The 15,921-nt window shown below is 51.8% G+C and overlaps 1 protein-coding gene across 1 annotated transcript in view; it reads left to right on the forward strand.

Moving 5' to 3' along the window:
* Nucleotides 1-5,029: 5,029 nt before the first annotated feature.
* Nucleotides 5,030-15,921, forward strand: part of LOC133359943 (zinc finger protein 470-like) — a 25,422-nt gene continuing 14,530 nt past the window's right edge. The window contains exons 1-3 of the mRNA XM_061578507.1: nt 5,030-5,289; nt 6,891-8,191; nt 8,313-8,519. Of these exons, the coding sequence (XP_061434491.1) occupies nt 6,899-8,191; nt 8,313-8,519 (1,500 nt within the window). The 5' untranslated portion in view covers nt 5,030-5,289; nt 6,891-6,898. The remainder of the gene's footprint in view (nt 5,290-6,890; nt 8,192-8,312; nt 8,520-15,921) is intronic.

Below are 15,921 nucleotides of genomic sequence, written 5' to 3' on the forward strand. Positions count from 1 at the left end.
AAACCGTACTCTGATAACACTGGTCAACACACTTTTTCTGGCATAAGGTATTCCACCGGTCATAAGGTAATTGTGGGGTGCTGATTCCAAATCTGGCATCAGTTTTTGTCTATCTTTGCATTCTGACCACAAATATTGTGGTTAATGCAGACATGATGCCTTGTAAAAGGTTTCAGTTTGGCGTTTTAACATCTTAACACAGCTGTTTTGTTTCCAGAAAAAAGGGGAAAACCTATTCTCATACTACCAATAGTATGAACACACAACGTTAAAAGAAACGTGGTTAATGCATTAATGAATATTTACTGTACCTGCAACAGCCCGTCGTTAACAGGGGAATGGTCGGTGTTGTATCTATGCCCTGTTTTTCAAAAATTAATATTAAGAATAACTAGGCCAACATTTTTTATTATTATACATATATATATTTTAAATTAAATAATGAAAACAGCCTCTACTCCTCACAAGCACACGAGGAATCTGTGAAACGGGGAGGGCCATTAAACGACAAGACTTCAGAGCACAGAGAGGTCAGATACATCCAGATGGACAAAAGGTCGATGGCCTAACCTTCCCAAGACGTCTGGAGATGCACGGATAAGGCGCAGAGCAGAGAAAAACAACTATTGCAACTCGCGTTTTCTTTAACGTTTTCCTTAACGAAAAGTAGAAACTTAACAAAAAATAAAATCAACGGTATAAGACTGCAGCCTACAATGGGGGCTTGTTATTAGATATTCTCTTATATTACTCGTATTCACCGCATATATTATTTTGTATTGTATGTTTCTATCTACATGACCTTACCAAAAACTAAAGAATACGAATTCCAGAAAGCTTAAGTGGAAACTTAGTTACACTTAACCTCAGGACATTAAAATATAACTCAGAATAAACACCAATCCCTGAGGACAAACGCATAACCAAACTTGGCAAGCCCTCAAAATAATGATGTAACGAGGATCATTACGAAAATTCATTAAACATAGACCGAATAATAACCACGATATACTAAGACTGAGGGAACTCATAATAAATATCAAGAATAAATGTAACATACAGGACCACATAAATGTATTACAAAAATCTCCTCAGCCACCTTTGTCTCCAACGGTCTGGCACAAACAGATGGCACCATAAATACTTAAGGGGGTTAGAAAGGGTCGCGAGGAGGGGTCGGAAGGGTGTCTGGTTTTTTTCGTTTTGTTTGTTTTCCTCTCGCAAGAGACGCGCAGAGAGGAGAGGGTGTTCACGTTTTTGAGTTTAAGCACAAGCGCACATCACGAATGAGCAGTCTGGTTCGAGTCGTGCTCAGTCTTGCAACTCGGCTTGCGACGCGGCGTTGCGACAGGGTGCCTCGATGAGAGATGGAACGAGGAGGGGTCGTTCGAGTCGCAGAAATCTGAGTTCAACCTGGGTCGAGGCTGGGTTCAGCCGTGCTCCGGCCGGCGGAGTGTCTTGAGGGAGCAAACACCGATACCAATGGCAGGTGTCGCTTCTCGCAGAACGAAGTGTCGAGGTGTGGTTAAGTGCGAGTGAAGCTGGCAGCTGCACGAACAAAGGAAAGTATGGAGAAGAGAGAGTGACAACAAGCAATCAACCTGTAGAAAGGGCGGAAATCGCCAAGCGTCGACCAAGCGAGCATCGGAAAGGACGAGCAGCAGCGGATGAGCAACAAGAGCCATCGTTCATCGCCAGAGCGCTCCAAGCTGGTGAGCGCGCACAGCCGCGTCGTCCAGAAGCCTGAGCCAACACAGCCTGAAGTAAGGGCGGGTGTCCGTGTGAAGTTGGCAGCGATCAAGGAGAGAGGGGCAGCAGCAGAAGCACCGCCGAAGGCGAGCATCATGCCGACTCAACAATCATCCAGCAGTGGAGAAGCCTGGAGCTGCCACCAAGAGAGAGAGAGCGCCATTGAATGCTCCGTGTGTTTGATACACACACACCGACCAACACCCAGTGAGAACAGACGAGACGTCCAGCAGCGACGACGGAATCATCGCGCACCACATCGGCGAGCGTCGTGCCAACTCGTCATCCAGCAGCGGAGAGAGAGAGCGCACGAGCAGCACGACTCGGGCGTCACCGAGCGTCGTGTCGACTCGTGGAGGAGCTGCGCGCTATCCGACGACGGAATCATCGCGCACCACGACGGCGAGCATCGTGCCAATGCCGCTCAATCGAGCAGTGGAGAGAGAAAGCAGAACGGGCTCGCTGCGGCCACGCCCAAGCCAGAGAGAACCTCTCTGGGCGCTGTTTGTATATTCCCTCCCCCACCCCACAAGCTAACGACACAACTCCCGGCTCTAAGAAAAATTTAATTAATTTTACAAGGGGACAACGCACACACAAAACGCACACGAATAAGACTTTCAAAAAGTTATCTTTGTGTTTCAAAAAGGGTTGCCATTTCAAGGTGGTGCGTTCAATATCAACTGATCGTGCAAAGCAGTTGCTGCCGTCGAGTTACATGAATAAGAAATGTTTGAGTCATTTATTTGCGTTGATTGCATAATCTTGCCGATGAATCTATTGACGTATACTTTTGCCTTTGCATATTAGAGTGTCATGTTTGTTTAGTATTAAAAGTGCTTAACACCAAGTGTTCGAGTGCTTCTTTCCCAGTCCATGCAAAACTGTCTTATTCATAAGAACTGTAACCTGCGATGAGTATGAATTTGGAGACCTAACATAACATAACCACACTAAGATAATCAATAAATGTTTAATCAAAGATAATCGTTTTATCCTGATTGATACAACTCTAGATAACGAAGCTAATTCTAATTATCATAACTGCACACATTAACATAATTGCAAGCATTTGCATAAATTAATACGATTATCTCCGTGATTATCATAATTTATGCATATAATTACACACATTAACATGATTTATGCCATTTACACATTTTTCGAAATTTCATTAATTTGTATTATTTTTATCAAAATTTTATAATCTGGCATATACAACATCGGTAAGCGAACACATTGAGCTCTATTGAGGCACTACACTACACTATACACTACACTATACACTACTATACACTACTATACACTACACAACACAGACGAGACAAGATGGAAATCGAGACGGAGACAAGACGATGAAGAAGACGGAGATGAGACAAAGGCGAGATAAAGACGACGGAGACAAGATGGAGACAGAAACAAGATGGCGACGGTGACGAGACAGACACGAGATGGCTCCGCGTGCCTTCTTCCATGGCGGCGGCAGCAGCAACGTCACAGCGAGCAGTGACGTGGCTATGCCGTGCAGCAGGAATCTCGCGAGCTACAGAGGTGGAGCGCAACTGGGCGGGGCTCTGGGCGGGCTCTCTGTGTGCTGCTTTAGCGGTGGGGGGTGGGAGAAGGTTTTTGCTGTCCAGGCACCGAAAGAAAAAATAAGTGATATTTAAAACAACTTTTTGAAATGCACGCTTTAATGAAATGTACCGTACTCGTAATGGAAGAACTCCACGACTCCAGGAAGTGGCCCCGAAGTTTGCCGTAACATAAGGGGCCGTGGTGATTTAACAGCCAACGTCAGTTTACCGTGGACAATTAGAGCCAAGCTGAAACAAAACATATAAAAGAGAATGTTTAAAAAATGTTTTATTTTTAATGATAGAATATAGTATTGTCATCAGTATGACATAAGTATACCAAGTTTGCAGTCGATTCCACATTGGGAAGTGGGTTAAAATTGAGTTGCAAGATTTGAGGATACGACAGCAACAACAGCAGGGAGCGAGTTAAATTAAAGCGTGTAAAAACCCGCACAAATTTCACACGTTGACTTTCGCGACCAATATTTATAATAAATGTTTTTTTGGTCTTGATTTGAAGTTTTCGTGACTGCGGGAATCCATACTCCGTTAGTTCTTTCAGTATCACGTAGGTACGTGGGGCCGTCCATAAATGATGTCACGTACCTGGGGGGGGGGGGGGTCAGACATTTGTGATGATGTGTGACGAGGGGGGGGGGTGTTTGAGAAATGTGACGTCACATCAAAATGCGCAACTTTAAATAAATATAGACAACACGTTCTACTTAATTAAATAGACTTTTCCATAAATGTTTTCTCCTACATCATCAAGAGTGCAGCGCCAAATTAACTACGCACTACAATGACAATAGTTTAAAGCGATTTGAAGCATGTTTTATATTTTTTGGGGGGGGCAGAGCTTTGTGACGTCTTATTTGAGGGGGGGGGGGGGTCTGACTTATTGTGACGAAGGCGGGGGGGGGGGGGGGTCAAAAATGGTCCAAAATCGCGTGACGTAATTTATGGACGGCCCTCTACGTGACTTTACCGAAAGAACCAAGGAGGAAAGGTTTTTGGGTCGCAAATGTTGTGGATTTACTCTTCAACACACCGGTTAGGCCGAAGTAGTAACTGATTGGTGTTTTGCTTTCGCGACAGACTTACTAATTGGCTGTGTCGGGCGGTGGGGGGTTACGACACATTTCTACTTACGCAATCTAACCCGAAAGCGGAATGTGCTCTGTTATAACGTGGAATGTGCTCCGTTATAACGTGGAATGTGCTCCGTTATAACGTGGAATGTGCTCCGTTATAACGTGGAATGTGCTCCGTTATAACGTGGAATGAGCTCCGCTACCACGTGGAATGTGCACTTATAACGGTACGATGCAGTAAGCGGAATGATACAGTAACACTCACAACCAACCACTCACTCAATCACTCAATCACCCAACCACTTACACATCCACTCAACCACTCACTCAACCACTCAATCACCCAACCACTAACCCAACCAACCACTCACTCACCCAACCAGTCACCCAACCACTCACCCAACCACTCACCCACCCAACCACTCACTCACCCACTCACCCAACCACCCACTCACCCAACCACCCACTCACCCATCCACTCACCCACTCACCAAACCACTCACCCAACCACCCAATCGCTCTCCACCGTGTGCGTCCGTGACGTCACACCCTATTCCCAGTCGCCGCCACGGTGACATGACGTCACTTGGGCGCCGCCGGTGTGTGGGGGGTGGACGTCACGCACGAGCTGGCTGGATCGACGTCACCGGCGAGACGACAACCGCGTCCAGGACCATCGGCCCCCTAGGTCGACTCAGCCTCAAATGTGTTACGTGGTTGAGCCGTGGTGTGTATCGTAGTCGTTAAACATCGCCACTGGGGGGGGGGGGGGGGCGGAGAGACAAAGGCGGCCGGGCGAGCGTGGGGCTGACCACCCACACCACCCCCCCCCTTCTTCTGTGTCGTGTGCCACTTGCCCCGACATTCTGGTGAGGCTATACCGGGTGGCGCGCGTGGGTGAGCGCCTTTGTCTTTGTGTGAGTTGGGGAGCGGTGGCGCAGCGGTTAGCGCAGCGCTGCCGCCCTACGGACCCTGCAGGGTCCCGGGTTCGATTGCCCCGCTCACGGCTGGGACTCCCCTAGGTTGACTCGGCCTCAAATGAGTACGCGGCTCGGTGTGTAGTAGTCGACATCGGAGATACAAAGGCGGTCGGGCGAGCGTGGTGCTGGCCGCCCATCTCATGCTCGCTAACAGCACTTGCCCCTGCAGCCTGCTAGAGGCTACACGGGGGACCTTTGTCTGTATAGCTGCTGCTACTCATTACTACTAACAGCACTTGCCCCTACAGCCCTGTTAGAGGCTACACGGGTGACCTTTGTGTATAGCTGCTGCTGCTACTCGCTACTAACAGCACTTGCCCCTATAGCCCTGCTAGAGGCTACACGGGTGACCTTTGTGTATAGGTGCTGCTGCTACTCGCTACTCACAGCACTTGCCCCTACAACCCTGCTAGAGGCTACACGGGTGGACTTTGTCTGTGTATAGGTGCTGCTACTCGCTACCAACAGCACTTGCCCCTACAGCCTGCTCAAGGCTACCCGGGGGATCTTTGTCTGTGTATAGGTGGTGCTGCTACTCGCTACCAACAGCACTTGCCCCTACAGCCCTGCTAGAGGCTACACGGGTGACCTTTGTCTGTGTATAGCTGCAGCTGCTACTCGCTACTAACAGCACTTGCCCCTGCAGCCTGCTCAAGGCTACCCGGGGGATATTTGTGTATAGGTGCTGCTGCTACTCGCTACCAACAGCACTTGCCCCTGCAGCCTGCTAGAGGCTACACGGGTGACCTTTGTGTATAGCTGCAGCTGCTACTCGCTACTAACAGCACTTGCCCCAACAGCCTGCTCAAGGCTACCCGGGGGATCTTTGTGTATAGGTGCTGCTGCTACTCGCTACCAACAGCAATTGCCCCAACAGCCTGCTCAAGGCTACCCGGGGGATATTTGTCTTTGTAAGTGAAGACAGCCACTGCATCGTGTGGCACTTTCGGATGCTGCGGATTGTGCGGCCGTCTGGAAGGTTCTTCCCTTCCGATATTAGGGTACCACTGGGAGTTGCGATGCACATGTAAATCATCGTCATCATCGTCGAGATTGACAAACTAATTTATCTAGAACTGCTGCTTGTTGTTGTTGTGTTCAGTTTGTTGCGCGGTTGGCTATGTACAGTGCAATAAAGTTGAACATACATACTACACTACACTATACACTACACTATACACTACACTACTATACACTACACTATACACTACTCTACTATACACTACACTACTATACACTACTATACACTACACTATACACTACTATACACTACACTATACACTACTATACACTACACTATACACTACACACGACACTACTATACACTACACACTACACTACTATACACTACACTACTATACACTACTATACACTACACTATACACTACACTACTATTACACTGCGAGTGTCTGCCCTCTCTGTGTCCCGGCACTCACCACGAAGGCATCAACATCATTCCTGTTAATTCCCTTCCTCCGCCCTCCCCCAGCACCCAGAATGAACGACGAATCAGCGACGAGGCTCCACTGCCCGGTGTGCGACTGGGTAGTGGTCAGCCCGCCGGCGCTGGAGGACCACATGAAGCGTCACCGGGGCCGCACCGAACCGGTGATGTACCAGTGTCCCCACTGCCCGTACCGGACGGACAAACCCTTCACCTTGATGAGCCACCAGCGAACTCACGGCGGCGAGAGGCGCTACAAGTGCCGCGTGTGCGGGGAGGGGTTCGCTCAGCCGGAGGACTTCCGCTCCCACCAGCGGGTCCACGTGGAGGAGAGGCCTCACCGTTGTCCCGTGTGCAAGAAAGCCTTCGCCGAGCCGGAAGCTCTCCGCTCTCACCAGAGGTTCCACGCGGGCGAGAAGCCGTACCGCTGCGGCGTCTGCGGCATGGACTTCACCCGCGTCGACCACTTCCGCAGCCACCAGGTAATCCACACGGGCGAGAGGCCCTACGGGTGCACGGTTTGCGGCAAGAACTTCACGCGCTCGGACTACCTGCGCAGCCACCACAGGACCCACACGGGCGAGAAGCCCTTCAGGTGCGTCACCTGCGGCAAGGCCTTCGCCCACCCGGGCACCCTGTCGACTCACGCGAGGATCCACACTGGCGAGAAACCGTACGCGTGCGACGTGTGCGGCAAGGCGTTCACGAACCCCGGGGGCTTCTACATCCACAAGAGGATCCACACGGGCGAGAGGCCGTACGCGTGCCCCGTCTGCGGCAAGGCGTTCGTGTGCGCCGGGGCGCTGAACACCCACCGGATGGTGCACACGGGCGAGAAGCCGTACAAGTGCGACTCGTGCGACATGGCCTTCCAGCGGTCCGGGGCCCTGAGCACGCACCGCAGGACGCACACGGGAGAGAGGCCGTACGCTTGCGGCACGTGCGGCAGGGCGTTCGCGGACCCCAGGGCCCTCCGTGCGCACGGCAGGGTGCACACGGGCGAGAGGCCCTACAGGTGCGCGGTGTGCAGGAGGACGTTCACGCAGCGGCGGGCCCTCGCGGTCCACCGCAGGACGCACACGGGAGAGAGGCCGTACGCGTGCGGCGTGTGCGGCCGTTCTTTCGCCCAGCGGAGGTCCCTGGTCGTGCATCAGAAGGTGCACGGGGCGGCGACGGCCGCGGCGGGGAAGGGGCCCCGAGGCGAGGGCGGAGAGGCGTCGACGCCGTCGGGCGGCGCTCCCGAGGGCGCGGACGGAGGGAGCGTGGCGGAGGAAGGGGAAAACGCCGGGGGTGCATCGCGAGCAAGGGGGCGACGGCCGCCCTACCGGAGCCGCCTGGGTCTGGGGGTGAGCGCGCGACTTTCCCCAGAGAGGCGGCGGTGAGCCCTCCTCCTCCTTCCCCTCGCCCAGCTGCGTCGGAAGAAGAACGCCGGAAAAGCCCGCCGGCTTTGTCGAGACACGCCCGGAGGTAATGAAGGCGGAGAGCGGAGGCGGAGGCGGAGACGCGTCCTCGGCGAAGGTGAAGGAGGAACAGGAAGGGGACGTCGGAGGCTCGAGGCGTGGCCGGGGGTTGAAGGTGGAGCCCGGTGGCGAGGTCGTTCCGTGCCGCCCCCTCTCCCTGCCGATCGTGAAGCGGGAGGCCGAGGATTGCCACGGGAGCGAGACGGAGCCGCGGGTAAAGTTGGAACGCGGAGATCCGGACTCCTCCGTCTCCCTGTTGAGTGTGAAGCAGGAACCGGAAGAAATCCTCAGTTGAGACTCGGCCGAAGGAATGGGGTAGAGTTAGAACGTGGGGATCAAGATGCCTCTCCCTGCCAGCCGATCGTGAAGCGGGAGCCCCAATGACTCACCCGGTAGTGGGACAACTGCCGACGGGGAAAGTTGGAACAACGGAGGTTCCGGACTCCTTCGTCTCCCTGTTGAGTGTGAAGCGGGGACTGGAGGAAATCCTCAGTTGAGACAAGGCCGAGGGAATGGGGTGGAGTTAGAACATGGGGATCAAGATGCCTCCCTCTGCAAGCCGATCTTGAGCCCCAATGATGGCCCTCATAAGCAGCTACATTTGGAGGCTTGCATCCGCTTTTCTCTCCGCCTGATGAAGACCGCTTGTGTTATCTTGGAGTCTTCTTGGTTCTTTCGGTAAAGTCACGTAGAAGGGAAATAATAAAATAATAAAAATAAAACATAATAAAATAATTCTCACGACGTTTCGGCCACAACGCAAGCAGCCGTCCTCAGGTGAAGAACAGGTTTATCGGAAAGACAGCATCTGAATGAACACCACCAGGCTTGGAGCGTATATTTAAGCTGGGTTGGAGGGGGAAGGGCGCCTTGACAAAGGAATTTGCATATCAACAGTTACGCTGCCAAGCTTGGTGGTGTTCATTCAGATGCTGTCTTTCCGACAGACCTGTTCTTCACCTGAGGACAGCTGCTTGCGTTGTGGCCAAAACGTCGTGAGAATTATTTTATTATGTTTTATTTTTATTATTTTCCTTCTACGTGACTTTACCGAAAGAACCAAGAAGATGAATCCCTGCAGTCACGAAAGCTTTAAATCGAAATTTATCTTTGAGTTTTTTGTTTCTGTTTACGCGGCTTTAGCGAAGAACCGAGAATATGAACCCACATTCATCCCCCCGTCGATTTAAGAAGAAAACGGGAGGGAGTCTGTGGCTGTCCGACTGATGATGCTGAGCTGAATTACCGGCGAAACGTCACAGCTGCTCGAATCGTAAATGTTGTAGCTGGTTACACTCCCCAACACACAACCTATACACTACACTATACACTACACTATACACTACACTATACACTACACTGTACACTACACTATACATTACTATACACTACACTATACACCACACTATACACTACACTATACACTACACACTATACTATACACTACACTATATACTACACTATACATTACTATACACTACACTATACACTACACTATACATTACACACTACACTATACTATACACTACACTACTATACACTACACTATATACACTACACTACTATACACTACACTATACACTACTATACACTACACCATATACACTACACTACTATACACTACACTATACACTACCTACTATACACTACACTATAATTGTAAATGTAGTAGTGGATGTATTCTTTAACACACAACTGATGTAGTTCTGTAACTAGTATACTACACTACACACTACACTATACACTACACTATACACTACACTATACACTACACTATACACTGCACTATACACTACACTATACACTACACTATACATGTAAATGCTGTAGTGGATGTATTCTTCAACACACACGTGGTGTAGTGCTGTACTAGTATACTACACTATACCCTGCACTATACACTACACTACACACTACACTATACACTGCACTATACACTACACTATACACTACACTAATACACTACACTATACACGAACCTGTGCACCACTATACACTACACTATACACTAAACTATACACTACTATACACTACACTATATACTATACTATACACTACACAATTCACTACACACTACACCATACACTGCACTATACACTGCACTATAGACTACACTATACACTACTATACACTACACTATAATTGTAAACGTTGTAATGGATGTATTCTTCAACACACAAGTGGTGTAGTGCTGTACTAGTATATTACACTATACACTACACTATACACTACACCATACACTACGCTATACACTACACTATAATTGTGAATGTTGTAGTGGATGTATTCTTCAATACACTGGTGGAGTTTTGTAACTAGTATACTGCACTACACACTACACTATACACTACACTATACACTACACACTATACACTACACTATACACTACTACACTATACACTACACTATACACTACTACACTATACACTACACCATACACTACACTATACACTATTATACACTACACTATATTTGTAAATGTTGTCGTGGGTTTACTCTCCCAACACACAACCGGCATAGCGGTCTAACCGGTAAAGAATTGGCCACGTTTTGTCGACGTGGGTTTAACTCTCCAACACACACACACACAACACGCGCGCGCTGTTGTTTTTTGCCCCCGATGTTCGAACATCGATATTGGTGCACGCGTTATTTATTAAACAATCGTAAAACACGGAGGCCCGCGGAGTGAGTCTGTCACTTTGCCAGCGAGCGGTGGGTTATTGGCACGGATAGCAGCGGTGTCGAGTACGTCACCCGTGCCACCCGTCCCACCCGTGCCAACGTTTTCCACCCGTGCCAACGTTTTCCACCCGTGCAAACTGTGCCAACGTTTTCCACCCGCGCCACCCGTGCCAACGTTTTCCACCCGTGTAAACCGTGCCAACGTTTTCCACCCGTGCAAACCTTGCCAACGTTGCCACCCGTGAAAACCGTGCCAACGTTTCCACCCGTGCCACCCGTGCCAACGTTGCCACCCGTGTAAACCGTGCCAACGTTTTCCACCCGTGCAAACCGTGCCAACGTGTTTCCACCCGTGCCACCCGTGCCAACGTTGACAACCGCGCCAACCGTGCAAACGTTTTCCACCCGTGCCACCCGTGCCAACGTTGACAACCGCGCCAACCGTGCAAACCGTGCCAACGAATGATGTTATGGGGGTCTGTCTCTTTAACACAGGGGTGGGGAACGTCCGGCCCGTGGGCTGTATAAGACCCGCGGAATCATTGGGGTCTGGCCCTGCCAAGGCAACCGCAGGCGGGACTTGAAATTCAACAAATCTAGGAGCAAACCTGGAAAAGCAGTTGCGAGTAGCAGTGACATCATCAATACCAGCAGCTAACATCATCACCACGCCTCGCCAAAGAGAAGCAGTTCCAGCCCAACGCATTAGGGGGTGAGTTAATGAAATGTTTGACCAAATCTCACGGGCGAATTTTTAAGTTGAGCATTTTTGTATGATGTTATAGAAATATCCAAATGGCTCTTGGCAGAAAAAAGGTTCCCCGCCATTGCAGTTTAACAACACATTCCTGCGGAGGGAGCTGGTAGGAACGTTGGGTTGCTCGGTCAATGGCCTGCAGGGTCAACGGCGGCGTGGTGTATTCCGCAAATATGGCCGACTGTGAGGGCGGGCACAAGCCGGCGTGAGTAGGTGCAACGTTGAGTTTTATAAGGGCACCACGGGGTGACCAGCCCCTCCCCACCCAGCCCCACCCAGCCCCACCCTCCCCACCCAGCCCCACCCAGCCCCACCCCACCCTCCCCACCCAGCCCACCCCACCCTCCCCACCCAGCCCCTCCCCACCCTCCCCACCCAGCCCCACCCTCCCCACCCAGCCCCTCCCCACCCAGCCCCTCCCCACCCAGCCCCTCCCCACCCTATCATCCAACAGTGGATTGAAAATGGCTTATTGTGATGATGACGTAGCCTGTTGTTGTGAACGTGACGTCACGTAACCATTTTGTCAGTTAAAGGGCATCGGTGCGACTCGTTGCTACGTCACTCGCTCGCGTACGCGAGACGTGACGTCAAAACGCCTCCTGCCGTCGGTCGGCACGCGTGACGTGACGTCAGAACGCTCGTCGTAGCAAGCTGTGACGTCAGAACGCTCGTCGTAGCGCTCCGTGACGTCAGAACTCTCGTCGTAGCGAGCCGTGACGTCAGAACGCTCGTCGGCTCGAGCCGTGACGTCAGAACGCTCGTTGTAGCAAGCCGTGACGTCAGAACTCTCGTCGGCTCGAGCCGTGACGTCAGATCGCTCGTAGCGGAGTCGTGACGTCAGAACGCTCGTAGCGGAGTCGTGACGTCAGAACGCTCGTAGGCGCGAGCCGTGACGTCACCGGCGTGCGCCGTTTGGCTGTGGAGCGAGGCGGGAGAGCGGTGGCGCAGCGGTTGCGGCAGTGACCGCGAACGAAGCCGCCTCAAGAGACCCGGTTCGACTCCCCCCGCGTGCCCAGCGGGGCCTGCGGCTCACGGCCACCGTCACCGCCACGAGCCGCCTCCTCCACAACCACCACAAACACTACCACCACCTCCACCACTAACCACCACCACAAACACCTCCTCCATCCACCACCTCCTCCACAACCACCACTAACACTACCACCCACAAAACACCTCCTCCATCACTACCACCACAACCTCCTCCACCACTCCCGCCTCTGCCACAACCACCACAAACACCTCCTCCATCACACTACCACCACCTCCATATCACCACCACTACCACCTCCTCCAACTAACACCACCTTCACTATCACCACCACTACCACTACCTCCACTACACCACCTCCATACCACCCCAGCCCCACCAGCTACAGACAACTACCACCACCACCACTACCACCACCTCCACTACCACAAAACACTACCACCACCTCCTCCACTACACCTCCACCACCACCTCCATCACCACTACCACCGTCACCTCCATCCACCACCACAAACACTACCAGCACCACCACTACCCACAAACCACCACCACCCTACACTACCACCACCTCCTCCACTACCACCACTTCCTCCACTACCGCACCTCCACTACCACAAACACCACTACCACCGTCACCGCCGATCACCTCCTCCACTACCACCACCACTACCACCTCCTACACTACCACCACCTCCAACCACCACTACCACCACCTTCACTATCACCACCACCTCCTCCACTACCACCACTACTACCACCTCCTCCACTACCACCACCACTACCACCTCCTCCACTACCACCACTACCTCCACCACTACCACCACTACCTCCACCACCTCCTCCATCCACTACCACCACCTTCACTATCACCACCACTACCACCTCCTCCACTACCAACACTACCTCCACCACCTCCTCCTCCATCCACTACCACCACCTTCACTATCACCACCACCTCCATCCACCACCTTCACTACCACCACTACCACCACCTCCTCCACTACCACCACCTCCACTACCACCACCTCCACTACCACAAACACCACCCACCACACCACCTCCTCCACTACCACCACCACCTCCATCCACCACCACAAACACTACCAGCACCACCACCACCTCCACTAGCACCACCACCTCCTCCACTACCACCTCCTACACTACCACCACCACCTCCAACCACCACTACCACCACCTTCACTATCACCACCACCTCCTACACTACCACTACCACCACCATCACCACTACCACCACCTTCACTATCACCACCACCTCCTACACTACCACCACCACCACCTCCAACCACCACTACCACCTCCTCCACTAGCACCACCACCTCTTCCACTACCACCACCACTACCACCTCCTACACTACCACCACCACCTCCAACCACCACTACCACCACCTTCACTATCACCACCACCACCTCCTACACTACCACCACCACCATCACCACTACCACCACCACCTCCAACCACCATTACCACCACCTCCTCCATCCACCACCACCTCCACTACCACCACCTTCACTATCACCACCACCACATCCCTACCGACCTCCACTACCACCACCTTCACTATCACCACCACCTCCACTACCACCTCCATCCACCACCACCGCCCCCTCTGTGTCGAATATTTGAATGCGGCCTTCCCTTACGTCGACTCAGCCTTAAACAAGTTGTGTGGTGTGTGTGGGTGGTCTGTGTGTGTGTGTAGTCTGGTCTGTGTGTGTGGTGTGTGGTGGTCTGTGTGTGGTGTGTGTGTGGTCTGTGTGTGTGTGTGGTCTGTTTTGTGTGGTGTGTGTGTGGTCTGTCTGTGTGGCGTGTGTGGGTCTGTGTGGGGGTAGTCTGTGTGTGTGTGGTGGTCTGTGTGTGGTGTGTGTGTGTGTGGCTGTGTGTGATGTGTGTGTGGTCTGTCTGTGTGTGTGTGAGGTCTCTGTGTGTGTGGTCTGTGTGTGTGTGGTCTATCTCTTAGGTTTTTTTTCACTTGATGCAGTAATTTTAGCTGTGTCTTATCTTTTGTCTCTGTGCTTGTCTGTCTGTGCCTGCCTCTGTGGTGTCTGTGTGTGTGGGGAGCGGTAGTGTAGCAGTTAGCGTGCTATGAGCGAGTTCGTCAATATCGTTGATGATGTAAAAATGCATCATAGCTCCACCATTGGAACCTCATTTGCCAGTAGCAAAATATGATAATTAGTGTTTTACCCTTTTATCTGGCAACAAAACTGACACCTTTTTTACAAGGAGTCATGTTTGCATTGACCACAATACCTGCGGTCGGAATGCAAACAAAAAACATAACTCTGATAATGTATGCACTGTCCTTGAAGTTGATTGGTCCACACCCAAGACAGCTTTTCTTAGAGCCTAGTCTCACATGGTGTTGGCTCCCAGTGGCCTCCTAATATCGCAAGGGAAGAGCGTTCCAGACGGCCGCAGAAGCAGCAGCGCATGTGAACACACCGTCTTTGTTCGTCGGCCAGCCAAAAGTTGCCGCTACTGCTGTGAAGATGACCGGAGCTCGCGTGATGATGGTTCCACGCTCCTTGACGAGATCAGCAGTGAAGTGTTGTGATCCATTTCCGGCCAGCACTTTGTGCCAGAGGTCGCAATCGGGTACCCGATACCCGTACCCTACCCGGCTACCCGTACCCGGCCGGGTACGGGTACAGGTACCCGTTTGCGACCCTGGTGCGGCCGGGTACGGGTACGGGTAGGTCGTGAGTCACTGGTGAGTCACCGTTTGTCACTCATTTCCCAACGTCTTGTCTCTTCTCACAATTCAAGTTCCTAGAATCAACCCCCGTGCCTGCAATATGGCTTTATCCAGAGGTCGCAATCGGGTACCCGTACCCTACACGATACCCGGCCGGGTACGGGTATCCGGGTATCGGGTAGGGTACGGGTACCCATTTGCGACCCTGGTGCGGCCGGGTACGGGTAAGGAATCAAACCCCGTTTGCGACCTCTGCTTTGTGCGTGTAATTAGCGCGGCCTGATTAACGTGTTCGTTATTAAGGCTGCTTTGTGGAAGTGGCGACCGGAAGCTATTGGTGAGCCAAAAGCCGCCGCCGCCACTGCGAGGATGAATGAATGCCCTTCTCGTGTCTGTGTTTTCTAGGTTCGTGCAAAACTGCGGTGCTACACACGAAGGATTGAAGGGGAGGGAGGTTTATTCA

The sequence above is a fragment of the Lethenteron reissneri genome, chromosome 66, assembly GCF_015708825.2.
Source record: "Lethenteron reissneri isolate LAM-NWPU_2019-01 chromosome 66, ASM1570882v1, whole genome shotgun sequence".
NCBI classification, from domain to species: domain Eukaryota; kingdom Metazoa; phylum Chordata; class Hyperoartia; order Petromyzontiformes; family Petromyzontidae; genus Lethenteron; species Lethenteron reissneri.